Source organism: Poecile atricapillus, chromosome 11 (genome assembly GCF_030490865.1).
Source record: "Poecile atricapillus isolate bPoeAtr1 chromosome 11, bPoeAtr1.hap1, whole genome shotgun sequence".
Classification (NCBI taxonomy): domain Eukaryota; kingdom Metazoa; phylum Chordata; class Aves; order Passeriformes; family Paridae; genus Poecile; species Poecile atricapillus.
The window spans coordinates 1,955,260-1,973,337 of record NC_081259.1 but is presented as its reverse complement, the minus strand read 5'-3'; the positions used below and the strand labels follow the sequence as shown (position 1 = coordinate 1,973,337).

General features: G+C 45.2%; 3 protein-coding genes and 4 non-coding genes across 7 annotated transcripts; 1 reads left to right on the top strand and 6 right to left on the bottom strand.

Moving 5' to 3' along the window:
* Nucleotides 1-41: 41 nt before the first annotated feature.
* Nucleotides 42-3,187, bottom strand: SNAPC5 (small nuclear RNA activating complex polypeptide 5). Its single transcript, XM_058846496.1, has 3 exons — nucleotides 3,040-3,187; nucleotides 2,061-2,150; nucleotides 42-1,580 (listed from the first exon to the last, which is right to left on the bottom strand). Exons 1-3 carry the CDS (start codon nucleotides 3,127-3,129, stop codon nucleotides 1,467-1,469), a joined length of 294 nt encoding a protein of 97 aa, XP_058702479.1. The 5' UTR covers nucleotides 3,130-3,187; the 3' UTR covers nucleotides 42-1,466.
* A 178-nt stretch (nucleotides 3,188-3,365) lies between these two features.
* Nucleotides 3,366-8,510, bottom strand: RPL4 (ribosomal protein L4). The gene is made up of 10 exons (XM_058846494.1): nucleotides 8,357-8,510; nucleotides 6,873-7,044; nucleotides 6,048-6,154; nucleotides 5,582-5,720; nucleotides 5,125-5,249; nucleotides 4,765-4,894; nucleotides 4,210-4,366; nucleotides 3,991-4,074; nucleotides 3,690-3,810; nucleotides 3,366-3,609 (listed from the first exon to the last, which is right to left on the bottom strand). The coding sequence occupies exons 1-10, from the start codon at nucleotides 8,357-8,359 to the stop codon at nucleotides 3,436-3,438; spliced, it is 1,212 nt and encodes a 403-aa protein (XP_058702477.1). The 5' UTR covers nucleotides 8,360-8,510; the 3' UTR covers nucleotides 3,366-3,435.
* LOC131583367 (small nucleolar RNA SNORD18) lies at nucleotides 4,652-4,721 on the bottom strand. Its single transcript, XR_009278508.1, has one exon. It is a non-coding gene; the product is annotated as a small nucleolar RNA SNORD18 (small nucleolar RNA).
* Nucleotides 5,782-5,881, bottom strand: LOC131583368 (small nucleolar RNA SNORD16). Its single transcript, XR_009278509.1, has one exon. It is a non-coding gene; the product is annotated as a small nucleolar RNA SNORD16 (small nucleolar RNA).
* Nucleotides 6,234-6,304, bottom strand: LOC131583366 (small nucleolar RNA SNORD18). The gene has a single exon (XR_009278507.1). It is a non-coding gene; the product is annotated as a small nucleolar RNA SNORD18 (small nucleolar RNA).
* Nucleotides 7,113-7,213, bottom strand: LOC131583369 (small nucleolar RNA SNORD16). The gene has a single exon (XR_009278510.1). It is a non-coding gene; the product is annotated as a small nucleolar RNA SNORD16 (small nucleolar RNA).
* Nucleotides 8,511-8,615: 105 nt separating the features above from the next.
* On the top strand, nucleotides 8,616-17,433 carry ZWILCH (zwilch kinetochore protein). Its single transcript, XM_058846898.1, has 18 exons — nucleotides 8,616-8,786; nucleotides 9,065-9,116; nucleotides 9,604-9,699; nucleotides 9,807-9,925; nucleotides 10,515-10,711; nucleotides 11,164-11,243; nucleotides 11,509-11,664; nucleotides 11,868-11,939; nucleotides 12,255-12,348; nucleotides 12,709-12,764; nucleotides 13,624-13,726; nucleotides 14,294-14,373; nucleotides 14,558-14,714; nucleotides 15,289-15,317; nucleotides 15,667-15,803; nucleotides 16,059-16,154; nucleotides 16,241-16,359; nucleotides 17,017-17,433. Exons 1-18 carry the CDS (start codon nucleotides 8,731-8,733, stop codon nucleotides 17,106-17,108), a joined length of 1,791 nt encoding a protein of 596 aa, XP_058702881.1. The 5' UTR covers nucleotides 8,616-8,730; the 3' UTR covers nucleotides 17,109-17,433.
* Nucleotides 17,434-18,078: the final 645 nt, after the last annotated feature.

Sequence of the window (18,078 nt, the reverse complement as noted above, 5' to 3'; positions counted from 1 at the left end):
CCCCCCAGATAAATAATTTGGGCACTGCAAGCACAGCTGTGTGTAAGGACAGCAGGAAAAGAACTTTATTGCAACATGCGCTAGAACTGGGCTGTTCAAATCCAAAAGCGAGGGACTCGCTCACAAAAGCAGCAGGAATTCTATCCATGAAAACTACTCTGGACCATGCTGGGCACAAATAACATTTTTCAGCAGTCAAAGTTACCCTCTGGAGTTGAAATGTGCCAAGAAAGGCCAGGATGGCTCCTGAGCTCCTCCCAAACCAGCTCTTCACACACATCACTGCCAGGGCTTATTTGACCATAACATTTTTGGCTCAGACTTTTGGGGTTTTTTTTTTTACCTGTCAGGTTTGGGAAAGCTCTGTTAAACAATCTCTTCACTCCTGTTCTAAACCCCTTCATTAAGACATCCAGGATCCTCAAAACCCAAATAACCTTTAGTCTTTACAGGATGCAGCCACATTTACATCCCAACAGTTTCCAGTGGTACAAACCAAACAAGAGCCAAATTAACACTCATTAAACAGTGGCAGGAACTCACTGCAGGCTGACTTTCAGTTCTGGCCACCCCCAGGATCCCAGACACTTTTCCAAAAGCAAAAATTGTGGAGATTTCACATGATTTTCCATTTTTAAGTAAGTTCTTAAACTTCTCTTGCTCTTCCTTGAGAATCACAGGTGACCTTGCCTTGACTTATGAGGTTACAATGAGAGGAAAAGAAAATAACACCAATTTAAGAGTATTAGCTTATTACAAGCACCACAGATCATTTCTTACTCTACAATTTGTGGACAAATAAAAGGCTCCTTGACTGCTGCTCTGAAGGAGCAGAAGTAGAAAGTCCTTCTCTGGCACAGACTGACAGAACTGAAGAGCACCAAGGGGACACAGGGACCTCCCTGCTGTGCTCAGAGTTGGGCTGACACTGGGAGGACTCTGAGAGTAACTCCAGCTTTCCATGGAACTGAGAACACAGCAGCTGAAGGCTGGAGACAGCCCTGGACACATCTTTTCTCACCCTGTATCTTAAATTCCCAGTTCAGGCAAATGAGGTTGTAATGTAATCACTGGGGCAGCACCAGCCTCCAAGACCTGGATTTGTTTCTCACATCAGGAAGTGAGAACAGACAAGTTATTGCTTTTAGTGCACGTGTTAATTAGTCTGGTTGATCAATTACTTCTCCCTTCCACATACAAAGATGTTGTAAGAGCTACATTAGGTTTGAAATGTGGAATGGATTATGCTACATATTTGTGCAGCAGATTTTCATTCTTTCAACATCTGAGTCAAGATGTGCCCAGGCTGTGAAATTCACGTGTTCAGTGTCACTGCCCTTGACTCCAATATATCAAATAGTTAATATCCACACACAGCACAGCACGGAAATCACTTGGTGAGTTTCAGATGAATGAAGAAGAAATTCCTGAGTCTGTATTAAAAACCTTCTCTGATTTTTTTTCTCTCAAGAATCAGATTCTTCCTCCTCTTCCTCCTCCTCTTCCTCTTTATCATTCTGAACACTGAGGTGTAACTCAGTTTGATTGATGGCAGCCTCACTGTCCATCTGCCCAAGCGTCTGTCACGAGAAAAGGGCTGATTACCAAACCCAGCATGGGCACCAAAAGCTTCTCAAATCACTGTTAGAGCTGTGCAGTCTCTAATTAAAGGTCTCAGGGCTAGAAGTGCTGACTGAGAGCCCATCACAGCAACAAGGCCCTGATCTCCATGGAAAAGCTGCACCTGGGTCAGGTATTGAGTGAAAAGCTGCAGCACCTGTGCCTCCATCCCCAGCAGCGGTGCCACCCCAGTGTCACAAGCATTAAACAAAATATTTAATAAATGGTGAACTGAAGCTACACCACACAGGTATTTCCCAATCCCCCCCGGTGCTGCTTTTGGGGATGGGAAAGGTGAAACCCTTAAAACCAGCAGCAAAACAGACATTTTACAGCTGAACTTTGCAGTGATGAGAAGATGAAATGAGGTGACACGAGGAGCTGCACAGGAAAACCGTGCAGAGCCGTGGGGCCCCCTCCGACCCCAGGGACCCCCTTACCTGCTGAGTGTCCTCGGCCAGGGCTGGCAGGGGCACAGGGACGTTCTCCTCGCCGGCCCTGATCAGGGACTGCAGCGCCAGCTCCTCCACCTGCAGGGAGCCGCACTGAGCACTGCCGGCACCATCAGCCCGGCCCCTCTGACACCGCTTAACCTTTCCATTCACAGCTTTGGGGGGGCTCACCTGGCAGCCTTGGAAAAGCTTTGTTAAATCTTCTGCAATTCTGTTCTACACTGCTGTATTAGGATTTGCATGAGTCTCTAAACCCAAGCAGTCCTCAGTTCCACTACCTCAAACTATCCCTTCTCCATCCAGCAGCTCAGGCAAACCACACACTCACATTTACCTCTTAGAGATGTATCCCACATACATTTATCTCTTAATGTACACCTACACTCACAATTACAGGTGCCGCTTACAGATGTATCCTGCATACTTACATTTCTCTCTTCTTGTATGCTACATATCTTTTAGAGATGTATCCTATGCACACTCACAATTACATTTATCTCTTAATGTATACTAAATGCATCATCATTTACCTCTTAGAGACAAATCCTACATACACTCACATTTATCTCTCAATGTCTACATACACTCACAATTATAGGTACCTTACAGATGTATCCTACACACACGCTCAGTTACATTTAACTCTTTGAGATGTACCCTGCACACAATTTACCTCTCAGAGCACCGCAGATGGATCCCCCCCCTTTCGCAGAGCACCCGGAACCCCGCAGCAATTCCCGGCTCTCCCTTTCCCAGCACCGAGCGGGCCGAGGGGCCCGGCCGCGGCTGAGGGCCAGGGCTGAGGGGCCCGAGCGCGGCCGCGGCTGACGGGCAGGGCTGAGGGGCCTGAGCGCGGCCGCGGCTGAGGGGCAGGGCTGAGGGGCAGGCCCGGCCCCGCCGCGGCGCTCCCGCCGCTCCCGCTCCCGTCCCCCCGGCCTCCCCCGAGCCCCGGGGTGTCCCCGCGCACCCGCAGCCGGCGGAGCTGATCGTGCAGCGCCGCCTTGACCCGCAGCAGCGTCTCCTCCTCGCGGCGCAGCTCCTGCAGCCGGCTCAGCATCGTCCCCGCCGGCGGCAGCCAGCGCCCCGCCCCCTGACGTCACGGGCCGCCGCGTGACGTCACGCCTCCAGAGCAGCGCGCGGCTGGCGCCACCGCGCGGACACTTCCGGCCACAGCAGCCGCGGCCGCCCCGGCGGGAGCCGCTCGATCCCGGGCCCGGCCACAACTCCCTCCTGCCCTGCCCTGCCCGCAGCGCCCGCCCGAACGCCGGCTCACACACGCACACCCACACGGCCTTCCGTCATCCAACAGCGTTTATTAGCGACAGAGCGCGGGCACAGCTCCCCACGGGCAGCTCGGCCGCGGTTACGCCTCAGCCTTGGCCTTCGCTGCGGGCTTGGCTGCCACCTTGGCTGTCTTGGCCTTCTTGGCAGCAGGTTCTGCCTTGGGTGCAGCCGGGGCCTTGCCTGCCACCTTCTCCTGGGCCTTGCCTGCCACCTTCTCCTGCGCCTTGGCTTTCTTCTCCTCCTTGAGTTTGTGCTAGAACAGACAGAGAGATGATCAATCAGGACACCACGTGAAGGGTGAGCCCCAGCCCTGCCCATGGCAGCCCCACTCACGTTCCGGGCGTGCCGCAGGATGGTGTTGCGCCGCATGGTTTTGGCGTACGGGTTCAACTTGATCATGATTCTCAGGTTCTTCAGTGGGTTCTTCTTCAGGACCCTGCGCTGAATCTTCTTCCTGAAAAGCACAGCCATGTTTGTATGATCATCTCATTTCGCAATGCCACTTCTGCTAAACTCTCCCTGAGATCTGGACAAGAGCAATTCCTTCTGTTTACCCAGAAATTAAGAAATTCCAGCCTGAAAACCGTTTCAAACCTCTCCACGAAAGCTCTGTTCATGAAATAAAATCACTTACTTTGGAGCACGCAGTGCCTTCTGGATTTCCTGGCTTCTCATGATTCTTCCGATATCTGTATTGGTCATCTTGTGCATTGGCAGGCTGCAAACCAACGTTCAGAGTGTGAGCGGTGGTAAAACCGTGGCTAATTCACCTTAACTGGGCATTTAGGAGCAAGTCCCAGTATCCCTTTTCCTGGAAAGAAAGAGGGCTGCTCTCCCAGCCTGCTGCACTCACTTGTAGTCGCTCTTGAGTGTGGCAGCCTTGCGCCAGGTGCCGTACAGATCGTCCAGCTTGCGGAAGGCGCTCTCTGTCCAGATGCAGAACCGCCCCACGTGGCCCCCGGGAGCGAGGCGCAGCAGGTTCAGCTTGTTCACGTTCAGCAGAGTGATTCCTGCAGGAAACCAGGCCAAGCAATCCCTTTAGATTGTAATTAAAATTGAGGAACGTGAGGCTAAGCAATAAAGAGACTGGGGGTTTATGGCTGACTACAGAGCTATACACACCTCTGTATAAAAATCTATTGAATTTTTAAATTAATAATAATCATCATTATCAGCCTTTTTCCAGTGTCAAACTCAGCAGCAGCCTCATTTGTGCCTCACAGTTCAGGATTTGTCACAAACACCTTAAACATCACCCCAACAGGTTCTTACAAAGAACACATCAACTACTGCAGCAAGTCAGAACTTCCACACATCATGTGTTTCAGAAACACGGACCAATGAAGTGGAATCTCATCATTCCAGGCAGTGTCCCAAGGGAAGAGCGAGCGTGTCCTGGGTTAATCACCTGGGATATTCCGGAAAGCTCTGATGATGCCGTTGTCCTCGTTGTAGATGATGCAGGGTCCCCTGCGCTGGATGCGGCGGCGATTCCTCATCTTGCCCTTCCCGGCCCGCATGCGCTGGGAGGCGTAAACCTGGGAAAAGCACAAACTCAATATCCCAACAGCCCCAGCCCACCAGCCACACCCAAAACGCTGCTTCAGTCAGAACTTCACCATCAGCACTGCGCATCTGCAACACGGACCAGTGAGGAGTTCATCATTCTCCCGAGCCAAAATACAGAATTATTTGGAATTCCAACTTTAATAACTGCAGAGTTCAATCACCTGTGTTTTGCCCTTCAGAGCACACCATTATAGCTCACCTTTTTGATGTCATTCCAAGCTTTAAGCTTCTTCAGGAGAAGAACAGCTTCCTTGGTTTTCTTGTAGCCCTCAACCTTGTCCTCAACCACCAGGGGAAGTTCTGGAATCTCCTCAATGCGGTGGCCTGGAGAGGATTTCACAAGACACTCAGTACTGCTCACTGGCCTTGGCTGGACCCATTCATCAAAGTTATTGCTTTGTATATTCACAAATGATACATGAAAAATTAAATTAATGACAGAAATTCATGAAATGAAGTCAGGCACAGTAACCAGAGCAGTGAAGTTCCAGTGGTGTCATACAGGTCTGTCTCACACAGGACTTTGTGTACCCAAATGTTGAGTAAATCTTTGCCTCCATGAACAGAAATCAAACCGCACTGCAAGGTTCCATTTCAGTCACCACAAAGTACCCAACGCCAGCTCAGACAAACAATTCCAGAGGCAGAATTCTCACCTTTAGACATGACCAGAGCTGGGAGGGCAGAGGCAGCCAGAGCAGAGCAGATGGCGTAACGCTTCTGCATGATGTTCACTCTGCGGTGCCAGCGCCGCCAGGTCTTGGTCGGGGCGAACATGCGGCCGCCACGACACATCTGGGAGCTGCAGTTAAGAACTTTTTGGTGCTTTCTTATACCAAAGTGACTTTTTATTGCTTGCTCAGCATTAATGGGTCGTCAACCTCCTGTGCCAGGACTCTGACAGCAGGCAACTGTCCCTGGACACAGGGTAAGGCGCAAATTACGACATCATGGCAAGACAGAACGGGTCATTGTGGTTCCAGAGTGGGAGTCATAGCAAATCTAGTCTGAACTGCAACCATTACCTCAAGAAAAAGATTCCATCTCACATTTGGACAATTCAAAATCTTTCTGCTGGCTGAGCTCAGTGCCCCCGAAGCCAGCACGGCCATGGAAGGATACATTGCCAAAGGCACCCTGGCCAGAGCGGTGAGTGCCACCGCCCCGGACTCGTGGGATTCGAGCAACAGCTCTGCCAGTACCCCATGATTCAGCACTGGTCTGGTGACCTGAAACAGAGAGAGGGTCATTCAGAGAGGGACATCACTGCCATGCTCCCACACTCACAGGGATGCTCAACACAGGGCACCAATCAGAACTTCCACACAATCATGTGTTTCAGAAACACGGACCAATGAAGTGGAAACTCATCATTTCAGCGTAACAAATCTTCATCAGGAAAACTTAATCCCTGTCTATTAATGTACTTGATTCTGACCTAAAACACTTATTTTAAGCTCGATCCTCAATGGGTGTCTGACTTGGCACTGCTATACCTAACGAGTTAAAATGTTTGTGTGAAACTTAGAAACAAGGTTAGAATGGCACATTCCTAGCACGTTCCTTCTTGGGAAGCAGAAGTTATCTGCACCAACATAAGCAAATCTAACAAATGTCCATTTGCAGGAGCTTTTCCTTGCCTCAGGCAAGTCTCACAAGGTCAGTGCAGAGCAGTGATTTTTCACCTGGAATACTTGTCAGCCATTTTGTGTTTTTCTTACAAAGAACAACGACTCCACCTGAGGACCCTGGCATTGTGATACTTCCAGCAACCTGCACTTCAAGCAGGACCACAGAACACCCCCAAACACCACCTCGATGCTCCTCATTTCAAACCAGACCGTTAAGGAGTGCTTTTGATGCAGAAGGCCAGCGACAGGCACATCTGTTATCCCCTCTGCAGCTGTATCTGCACGTGAAGCCCCCGCGGCGCGGTGCCAGCCGTACCTGCGAGCTCGCTGACGGCGTAGGGCTGCCGGTTGTTCTTGCGCAGGTTGGTGTGCACGAAGTTCACCACGTCGGGCCGGATGGGCGCCTTGAACACCGCGGGCAGCGTCACGTTCTTGCCCGACGCCTCCCCCTTCTCGGAGTACACGGAGATCAGCGGCCGAGCGCAAGCCTGGGGGGGAAGCACAAACCCTTCAGTACAAGCAAAGTGGATTTCTGGTGTTTTAGCTCCTCAAGGATTGCTCAGAACGAAGGAGTCGTCAGCTCAGCAGTGCCAGCACGCTGACAGCAGGCAACTGTCGCTGAGCACTGGATAAGACGCAAATTACGTCATCACAGCAATATTTTAATCAAAGTTGTGCTCCACAGCTCACACCCAGAAAACAACACCTGAATTTCCAAAGCATTTCTACAATTTAGGCTCTGTAATAAACCCCTTCAAAACTATTCCCATCTACTTCTAAAAAAACCCACCCGTGTTAACTAAACACTTGTAACTTGAATTAGGAAATGTTGCAAGCAATTTCTCTACTGCAATGACTGCGGCTCATCAAACAGTGTCAGAGGGAAGTCTGGAGCCTCTAAAAACAATCCCTGGTGCTTCAAAATATGTGCAGTGAAAAATGAAGCTGCTCTCAAGCACCAGCTGTCTGTCAAAAGGCTGAAAGGATGCCGAAAAATAGCCAGTGAATGAACAGCACCCTTTAAAAGAAATGTTTTAGCATTATATTATATTGGTTGTTAATTAACCTCGTGGTAACAGTACAGGCAAAGCATCTTCCTTCCCTTTCCTATCTGCAGTTCATTTTAGAGGTATTAAAATACTCTAGAACTCCAAATTAACCAGATAATAGCAATAGAAGAGCCATATCTGCATGTGACTCTACTCCCCAGCAAGGCTCTGGCCCCTGGTGTTCACCCAGAGACCCCAAGACAAACAACAAACTTGCTCAGGGTGAAGGCATCAGAGCAAACTGAGCTGTAATAGCAAGAAAAATTGTTCATTTGCAACTTGATTGTAGACCAAGGCTTATTAAAGCCCGTTTTGTAACAAAAATAGGTTAAAAATGAGATATATAGAGGCCGCTCTTTCCACTCTAGATGGGCGCAAACGCTCCCGTGGATCTGTTTTACTTCAGATAAATACATGAAAAAACTACACAGCGCTGCCAGACAATGGGGACTTATCCCATCCCTTCCCATGCCCATGGAAAGGAGCATTCCGGGCGGACCACGCCGAGCTCCCGCCCGCGGAATCCGCAGCCCGGCCCGGCCCCGCTCGGTCGCTCACGGGCTCCACGCGGCCGCCCGGCGCTGACGGGCCCAAAATGGCGGCCGCGAGCCTCAGGCCGCCAGCGCGGCCCCCCAGCTGCCCATAGCTCGGTCCTGCCCGCTGGGCCCGGCTCCCCCGGGCCGGCCCCGCTGCCCGCCCCGCTCCCCCTCAGCCCCGCGCCGCCCCGGGCCGGGCCCGGCGCTCCCCTCACCATGGCGGCGGAGCTACTCGTGCGGCCGCCCGCCTGCGCCGCGCCCCGACCGGAAAAGGAAGGACTCGTTACACCCCGTCACTTACGTCGATGTCCCTCCGCCTCCTCACCGCCGCTTCTGCCGCGCCGGCCGGTCAACCCCCGACCCCGGTCCAAGTTCTTAACCGAGCTCCGGCCCCCGTCCCAGTCCCCACCCAAGTCCCTTCGGCCCCGTCGCGCCCGTCTCGAGCCCTCAGGGCGCCTCTGTCCCGCTCAGTTCCCCGCCAAAGCAGGGGACTCTGTTCCGGCGGAGGGATCCAGCGTGACGTGTCACCCTCCCCTCACAGGCGTCGCGTAGCGCCGGCGGGCGGGAGGTTCGATTGGGGCGGGCGGCGATGGCGGCGGAGCGGCGGCGCCGGGCGGGCGGCGGCCTGAGCGGGCTCCTGCTGCGGTGAGGATCGGGGCTGTTCCCGGGGCTGTCCGGGCTCCTGCTCCCGTGAGGATCGGGGCTGCTCCCGGGGCTCTCCGGGCTCCTGCTCCCGTGAGGATCGGGGTCACTGCCTGGGAATCTCCGCTGCTCTGCTGAGGGAGGTCTGGTCCCGCTTGTGGGGAGGCTGCTGAGGCTCCGGTTGTAGCCTTGGAGCGTTTAATGTATGTGGGTAATGTTGCTGTTTAATGAGTAATGCTGAGGGGAAAGGCCGCGTATCTCAACGTTTTCTTTTCTTTCAGGATGCGTGATGAAGGAAAGGACAGTATCCCCGCACATCGCTATCTCTATGAGGTAAAATCATAGACTGGTTTGGGTTGGAAGTGAACTTGAAAATCATCCCATTCCACTCCCTGCCATGGCAGGGACACCTCCACTGTCCCAGGCTGCTCCAAGCCCTTTCCAGCCTGGCCTTGGGCACTTCCAGGGATCCAGGGGCAGCCACAGCTGCTCTGGGCACCCTGTGCCAGGGCCTCCCCACCCTTGCAGGAAGGATTTCTTCCTTGTTTCCAATTTAAACCTACTCTGTCAGTGTGGAGCCATTCCACCTTGTCCTGCCACTCCATCCTCTGAAATGGTCTCTCCATCTTTCCTGTAGGCTCCCTTCAGGTGCTGCAGGGAGGCTGCAAGTGCCTCACAAATGGATGCAATGGGATTGGAAAACAGTCTGTGGGATTATCTAATTTTGCAGTTTCTGGTATTAAAAAAAATAACGCTGAAATGCAGTGTCTCTACACAGTGCACTAAGAAGTTTTGATTTTTTTATTTATCTTTTTTTCAGACTGATGTAGAGATCTCATTGGTTGGTGGCAGTTGCAAAAGTCCTGTTGAAAAATTTTGGAATGGAAGCAGTGCAATGTATATTTTGCAGAAAGCTGTAAGTGTGCATGATAGATGTTAAATGTATTCCAGACTTTTGAATTCCTATCAGATTTTTTTCACACACCTTGCAGTTTTTGACTTAAATGCACATTTCTTTTAAAGATGCACAATGAAGAAAGTGACTCCATGGAGGAATCAAAAATAGATGATGCTGTTGGTGCCTCTGGGGTTTTGCCAAAGGAGAGTCCTGGAACCCTGGCTCTTTCTGTTGGAAGAGCAAAGTAAGTGTGAAAGATTTCCTTCCCCTTTTGAGGGAGTTTTCTTTTGTAATTTTGTGTCTTTTTCTAATATTCAGAACCTGTATTTTCAATCCCCTAGATAAAATTACTCATTAGTTTATAAGGAGTTGTGACTATTTTCCATCCTGCAAAAGGGCCTCCCTACTTTAAACAGCTAAAAGCATTTTAAAAAGTAGCTAAAATCCAGCTATTGGAAAAGCACTTGTGAGCTGGGCTGTTGGGATTCACTGGGTGTAGATGAGCAAAAAGAGCTCACTAAGACTTCAGTGCTTATTTTTTTCGGTAAAACTGTTAAAAAAGGCCCTAAAAATCTCATTTATGTCTTTGGTGTTATTAAAATACCAGTGCACGGTACCAAAATGTGGTTTATCTAACTAATGTATTCTTTTAATTATCTTAATATTCCATTATAATTATAGAATCTTTAGCCTATGTTAATAATATAAGTTAACGTATTTATAATGTATATTAAATATAAGCATATAAATTTATAATTTAAATTATAATAATATAATAATTATATTTTAAAAGTTTGATGGCATCTTGCTTTCTCCCTTTTTCCTTTTTCTAGGCAGTTGATTTCCTTGTACACGATGGTGCAAAACCCAAACATGACCCACCTGGGGATAAGTGACCTGGTTGTGCTTCCTCCCCTCTGGGCCAGGTGTGATGGTTCTGACCCTCAGCACACGTGCTGGATTGGAGCTGAGCCTCTCAAGGCTGGAAACAAAGTCACAGGCCTCAATATTTACACGGTTTCATGTGATGGTAAGGTGATCATGGTGCACGGAAAATTAAATGAGGAAGGCTAAAAATTGTGGGAATGCTGATGTCACAATGCTCTCTTTGTTCTTTGTGTGATACTTGGAAATGCTCTGTATTCCTGGTTTTAATGAACAAGAGGGGATTAAAATAAGAGAAAAGATGGTTTTAATCAATGCTGTGTGGGGGAAGTGGTTTTTTGATCTACTTGATGCACCTGTAGCTGTGCAGGCCTGCCTCAACTCAGGTGCAGCAACAGGAGATTTAAACTGCTGCCATTGAGCATCTTACACAACCTCTGACTCAATCAATAGGAGAAATGCAAGGAGAATTCCAGCTTTCTGAAGGACAGCTGGAGTCATGCTTCACCAAATGGAGTATTTGGGAATGGATTTGAAGTGCCAAATTTGAATTGTGTCAAACTTTGATTTTTGAGTCTCACTTTTTTCCTTTCCTAGGTCCTACAGCTGATAAAACCCGTTTTGCAAACCTGGAACAGCTCAAAATGGAACACAAAATAAGACATCATTCATCTGTTGTATGTTTTTACACTCTGTCATGGCTTCAATTTAAGTTTAAAAACTCTATTTTGGGATTTATGATGCTGGTTTGGGGAAGCTTTTTAGATCCTCTGTGGAAACTCACCTTTGTATGATTTTATTGTATAACAGTCTGATTTCAGGTCATGTCTATAATGCATTTGTCTGGTATTGACCCTTTTTTGTGTGTTTGTGAAATGCTTTTAAAATTACTTTGCCTGTGGTAGTTTTGTTGGTTTTATTTTTGAAATCTGTTCATTTTAGGTGACAACAAAAGGATTTGCTCAGTATGAGCTGATTGCAGCTGCTGCAATAGAGGACACCATTGCAGAATTTGGAAGCAACATCTGTGTGGATATCACATGGAATGGTGTGGAAAAGATTCTGGAGACTCCCCCACTGATCTCTGCTGCCACCCTGGTAAGTCAGGATGGAAAAAGCAAATGAACCCAAGCTCTCGGCACAATTCACATCATGAATAGTATAAAGGATAGAAGATAAAAGCAATGTAACCTGTTCATAAGATGGATTAAAAGTTGTGCTGACACGCTTCTCACTGATGAGAATTTTAGGATGCTTGACTTCTGAAGTTTGTAACTGAGGGAAACTTGTGGAACTTTCAGAATATTGTCCTGGAGTCGGGGGACCCCAGAAGTCCTGTGTTCCAGCTGTACCGAGAGCTGCAGTTCCTTTTGGTGAGTGCAGGGGAGAAATTCCAATTTGACATTTGCATGGAATGGGGATTTTATGTGCTAATAATTTGCTTTATTGAAAACTTCATCAGATGTTTCAAAGATAACTTCAGGAGGTTTTTTTAGCTCAACTTTGAGTTCAGTTTTAGAAGTCTTGAATAGAAAGAGAACAAATCATCCAGGAAATTCTGAAAATTTCTAACTCCTGGTTAGCTGTGCAGAGATTTGTGATTTTTGGTGAGGTTACCTGTGAAGGATGACACATGCAGAACTCCAAAGAAGAACTGATTTTTGTTGTGATTTTCCTGCTGCCCTTAGGTTTTGGCTGAAGGTCTGAAGATGGGTGTGACTGAGTGGCCTGAGCCATCAGAGTCTGAATCAGCTCTTAAACTGGTCCAGGAATTTCTGACTGGTAATTGCTGCTTGTTCCATGGGGAGGGAAGGGCACTTGACAGGAATAAAAGGGAATTCCACATACAATTTTTAAAGCATTAGAGCTGGAAATGTTCATTTCTGTGCTGTAGCCACTGCACAGAGTAGTTAAATAGGTTAATACATATCTGTCTTTTTTCTAATATCATGGAGCAAAGTAAAAATAATGAAAAACATTTTTTAAAAGTCTTTTCAGACTATATCCTTACCCAATAAAGCTATTGTTAAATTAACCAATTCTATTATTCAGTGTTTTTGTCATTTATGATGTGCCAGGGGATTCATGACTGGTTTGATGACTCTTTTCATAGTGGTGGAACTTACTTTTTTTAACTCCCAGATTTAAAGAAGAAACTGGATGGGGATTATACACTTGGAAACAAGAATGAAACAGAGGTGTGTGCAGTCTCCTAACAGCTCTTTGTCATTCTGCTTCCCTTTTAACTGCAGTTATTTCAGATTTTGACTAAATCTTGTATATTGTTTCTATATGTAAATAGTGATGAAAAGGAATATGGATCTCTTGCTTTCTGTCTCTGCTGTGTAAAAATAACGGGAGAAGGTCTGATTTCTTCCAGGAATTCTGACCTTTGTGCCATTGCATTCTAGCATTAATTTGCTTTTCTTGCCTAATTTAGTGATTTGGGGCCAATTTGATAGTATCAGCTGAATATGTGTCCTCTTATCTGGAGGTTTATGATCCTGTAAAGCAATGGGCAAATTCAAATGATAAAAAAATGTCTTTGGTTATATTGAGATTTTTTTTTTCCCTCTCAGCCTACAAGGAAAGGTTTAGGTCTGTTTTCTGTTAAGAGAGAAGCAGCATTTTGTTGATAACCCAAGAATATATTGATTTCTGTGTCAACAGAACTGTTCTGTATCAGGACTATGGGGAATTATAGTTCTTTATACTAACAGGAGCTATAGTTCTCTGCTCTGAGAATTTGTGTGTCTGGATTTTTGCCTCCCAGGGCACTGCTGGGTACACAGACAATACCTGGCTGAGATCTAAAATCTCTCTGACAGTGGCTTTGGTTTTCTGCTCCAAGGCCAGCAGTTATCCATTGTGATAATTCTGCAAAGAATCGGACTCACTTTGAAATAAAAATATACTTCCAAAGTACTGTGTGGTAGTTTCCCTGGAAAGGGGGAAAATTAGTGATGCAGCCAGTTTTGATCTCTGGAGAAATTCAGATGTGGAAGATTTTTGACTCTCAGGCACCATTTTTCATTGAAGTCCAATAAATTCTTCCAGAAAATCAAATGTGACACAGCTGCTGTGGACAGTTGCATAAAATCAATCTTTGGGGAGCGAGGAGACCTGGATTTTATTGAGCAATTATGGTGCAAAATGAAAGGTAAGTGTATTGTGCTCCATCTTACATTTAATTTCATTTCTTTCCTTTCATTGTCTTCTCTATCTGCAAGACAGTATTGCTTTTTCAGGGAAATTCCTGTCCATTTCTGGGTTTCAAGGACTCATCAGCTCTTCAGGAAATTGGTATCAGCAGTCTCTTCCTAGAAAAGAGCCCATTTTAGGGATGTAGGATGATGTCTTTTCTTACAACCTTCCAATGGCAAACCAGCAGGAAGATAATTTCATTTTATTTGACTGCAGAAGGCACTTGACTATTGGTAGTTGCTTTAAGGCTAAAAACTATCTGCTCTAAAACTCAAAACTTTATAATTCCTTTTTCTCTAGATCTGAAGGACAGTTTTCAGCATATGTAGAGTTCAGTGATCTCTGTTGATGATTGTTTTTTAAAGTCATCATGTGACAAAGCTGCCAAAAACCTGTGCAGTCTGTAATTTCTTTAATTTGAGGGGTTTTGTTTGTGCAAGGGTGTGTTGGTCTGTTGTTATTGACTTAACAACCAGAGAAAGAGCCTGGATTGATAACTAAAATACTGTGTTTTTCTTTCCAGGTGTCAGTTCCTATCAGGAATTAATAGACTGTTTCACTCTGGTCATAAAATCCCTGGAACGTGGTGAGATACAGCCATGGGTATGTATTTGTATTTCACAAGAAATGCTAAAATTTGGGATAGTTTCAAGTAAAATGCAGTTCCTGTCCCTTCTCTGCCCTCATTTGTGCTGTTTTTAAATTTTGTTTCCCTGATGTTGAACTTCTGTTGAACATTGATTATATTCTATGCAGTGTCATCACAAAAAGACTGCTTTATTTTCAGATTCATCAAGGGAGCAGCAGTTTTTTAAGTCAATTGATCCAACAGTCCTACCATGGAAAGATGGAGGATGTTTCCCTCAGTGACATCACTCCCATTCAGATGCTCCTGGAGATTGGCTTGGAGAAGATGAAGAAGGATTATGTCAGTTTTTTCATAGGTGAGCCTGACACTTGGTAACAGCATTAGGAATTCAGGAGAAAAGGTGTTCCATGCAGGAAATAATGACCTTTTTGGGTAACCTTCATCTCTCTCCCTTCCCATCTGCTGAAGTGCAGTTTCCAGCTTCCTGAGTAATAGAAATTTCCAGCTTCTAAATTTCAAAATTTTAAAAACTTAGTTGTTTCAAAAGAAGTATAGCTTTGTGTTTTACTGCTGTGGTTACCTCTTCATTTCTTTTTGGCATCTGTCATCCTGTTTTCATTCTTTGTTTATTTGCTTTTTTTATTTTCACTACTTTTGTAAACTTGTGTGTCCTGAGGAGGGTGGCTGTCTCCAAGTACATGGTGGGTTTATTCATTGTGCAGCCTTGGTGATAAATAAAATGATGCCTTGACCATATCACGTTAGAGGGTTTTTCTTGTTTGGAATGAATGATTGTGTCAATAAATAACATCACACTCCTGCTGACTTTGTGCTTCAGTAGAATTTACTGTTTGATCACCTGAATTGCTTATATTTCATCTGATACCACGTATTAAATTTTAATTTTTTTCCTGCTGTTCCTTTTACAGGCCAGGAGCTTGCAACAGCAACCTACTTGGTGAGATGCTTTATTTTTATTTTCCAAAGCAGAGCATTCTTAGCTGATAGTGGGATGCAAATCATAAAAGCTGAGAAACTGAACTGCAGATCATGAGGCTGGAGCAACACACTGCAGAAATGTCATTGTTTTGTTTCCTTATTCCCAGATAATTTCCTTGATGTCTGATTTGGGTCACTGCTAAGGCAGTGAACCTTTGTTACACTTTGATAAGACTTTGTTCTGAGTTTGCTGGGCCACTCTAAAAATCTCCAAAGAAGCAGGAAGATGATTTTATTTATTGAGGATGTGTTGTGTGTCTATAGCAGTGGAGGGCTCAGGTAAGAGCAAAAGCTCTTTTCTCTTCCAGGATTACTTCACCTCCACATCAGTGGATCTCCAGGAACAAGTGCACCGTGTTCAAAAGCTTCACCATATGCTGGAAATAATGGTCAGCTGTACAGGCTTACTGCAGTTCAGACATGAGAACCTCTTCCCTTTGACACAGTAATTATTTCATTTTTACTTTTTCTCTTTAAATGACAATCACAAATAGAGTTCGTTTGACAGTTTTAAAGAAACACCTTAATGCTGGTGAAACTGCAGAAGGAGCAGCTGAATCTTCCTGCCAAATTTTGCTTTGGGACTAAAACTGAAAACTAAAGGAAATAATAAAATGTGAGAGTATAGTTAATTTTACACAAGATGATGTTCTGTTGTACAAGCATTTCTTTAAATAAAATAACCTGATACCTCTTGTAGGATTTGCATGAAGTATTACAAGGAGAACCCTCTGGATGAGAAGCATGTGTTTCAGCTGCCTATCAGACCAGCTCTTGTGAAGAAATTCTATCAAAAGTAAGAGAAACTTGAGTTTGCAGTATAAAATTCAGATGGGACTGAATACTTGACTCAATTTTGATGGTTTTTGATTATTCTCTTAGTGATAACCCTGAAGTCTGGAAGGTGGAGATAAGTAGTGGGCATGGACAGAAGGAGGTTAAAACAACGTGGCAAGTCAGTGCCAATGCTCCAGTTGAACATGGGACATCAGACAATTCAGGTGGGGAATGCTGGTGGTGAAATGAAAGAATCAAAGCACAAACTTCAAACAAATTCAGTTTTTATCCTGAGTTCAGTGGGTCTGAGCTTTATATTTACTTTTTAGCAAAAGCAAAATGATATTTTACTTTCTACCAAAAGAGTGAGGTGGTATTTACAGAATTAAGGATATTCAGAAGGTGGTGACTTTTTTGCCTTCTTACCTTGGCTGAGTTATGTTTTTAGAGTTCAAATGACAGAATAGTTCCAAATATGAGAATGATTGATACCCAAAAAATCTTGCACCTTATTTCTAAAATGTTTGCCAATGAATCTGAGAAGAGTTTTGAAAGAGAAATTTCCCTGTTGTTAATGCTGGTCTCAAGTCAGAGAAAGGTGCAAAGGGGAGATCTGCTTTGCTGCAAGCAAATGTAGAACAAGTGGAAAAGCATCAGAATGGGGAAGAATTAAGCAGAGGGACTGGTGCAGAAATGATTTGCCTTTTTGGGATGAGGTTTGATGTGAGGATTTGGTAAATCTTTCCTGTCATTATTGATTTTTGTCATGAAGTACTGCAGTAAAACTGCACTTTGAAAACAGTTCTGGAAGCTGCTCCATGAACTAATCTTCACCTTCTGACAAGAGTGGCTAATCCCTGCTTTTCCCTTTGTCCTTGCAGGTTTCTTTTCTGACTCTGCAGTAAATGGAAGCAGTGAAGAAAGGCTGTATTTTATTACCATGACTCAGTGCAGTCAGGTGCAGTTCACTTAAGCTGATGTTACTGAACAGGCAGGACTGGAAAGGTACAGAAAGGTGGAAATTTCAGTGTTTTCTGTCCCAACAGAACTTTTAGAAACACTCTGGGCTTCAAACAGTTCATTTTCACTGGTTTATTTGCTTTATTACACTTAAGTGGGGCCTCCACAGCCACAATTCACCTGTAGGCACCTAATTTGTTAAAAATGCAGTGCAATTATGACTGTACAGTATAAATATTTTGTAAATATGGTGGGTATTTTCATATATTTGCAGACATTCAACAAAGTTGTGCACTTTGGGGTTTCATATTTTATTTTTTTGATCATTAAAAATGCGATCAGACACTGTTCAAAGTGTGAGTTATCTTAACCAACAAACCAAGCAATATTGTTTGAAAAGTAGAAATAAGAATAAAGTTCTCCTGGGATCAAGTGATTCTTCATTATCCTGAAGGATTTGGAAACCTCTTCATCCAGGGCCTTGGGATCTTCATCCAGTTTGGGTTTCTTTGTCCCTGTATTTATATTTTGGGGTATTCTTGAAATACATCTCTCCTCTTCAAATCATTTTATTCCTTCAATGTGAAGTGAGTTATTTTAACAGTGTGGTCTTGTATGTTTTGCATAATTTTTTGAAAAACAAAATCAGTATAATTGGCTGGACATAATAATTTAAATATGTTGGCAGTTGCATGTGTTCTGTTGATTAATCAGTGAGGTAGCATTTTGGTGGTCTAATTTAAACAATTCCATAGGGTTGTACATGCTGACCAAATAATATAAGACAGAAATATTTTTGCATTAAAAAGTTAACTATGGGTAAGTAAGAATAAGAAAAACACCCAATATTCATGCTTTTAAAAGCATATACTTTTAATTATATAATCTATAAATTACAGATGGTTATTGTAAATTTTTATAACTTCTGGTTTCAAGCACAGGAAGCTGTATTTCTAGTACAGCCAGCTGAATTGTGGAACCAA

Coding starts and splice junctions, on each gene's coding strand:
- ZWILCH (XM_058846898.1), top strand. CDS start 8,731: ATGGCGGCGGAGCGGCGGCGCCGGGCGGGCGGCGGCCTGAGCGGGCTC. Junction 9,117..9,603: donor CACATCGCTATCTCTATGAG/GTAAAATCATAG, acceptor TCTTTTTTTCAG/ACTGATGTAGAGATCTCATT. Junction 12,765..13,623: donor GAAACAAGAATGAAACAGAG/GTGTGTGCAGTC, acceptor AAATTCTTCCAG/AAAATCAAATGTGACACAGC.
- SNAPC5 (XM_058846496.1), bottom strand. CDS start 3,129: ATGCTGAGCCGGCTGCAGGAGCTGCGCCGCGAGGAGGAGACGCTGCTG. Junction 2,151..3,039: donor ATCAGCTCCGCCGGCTGCGG/GTGCGCGGGGAC, acceptor GGCTCCCTGCAG/GTGGAGGAGCTGGCGCTGCA. Junction 1,581..2,060: donor TGGCCGAGGACACTCAGCAG/GTAAGGGGGTCC, acceptor TTCTCGTGACAG/ACGCTTGGGCAGATGGACAG.
- RPL4 (XM_058846494.1), bottom strand. Junction 6,155..6,872: donor CGCCGTCAGCGAGCTCGCAG/GTACGGCTGGCA, acceptor TCTCTGTTTCAG/GTCACCAGACCAGTGCTGAA. Junction 3,610..3,689: donor TCCTGCGGCACGCCCGGAAC/GTGAGTGGGGCT, acceptor TGTCTGTTCTAG/CACAAACTCAAGGAGGAGAA.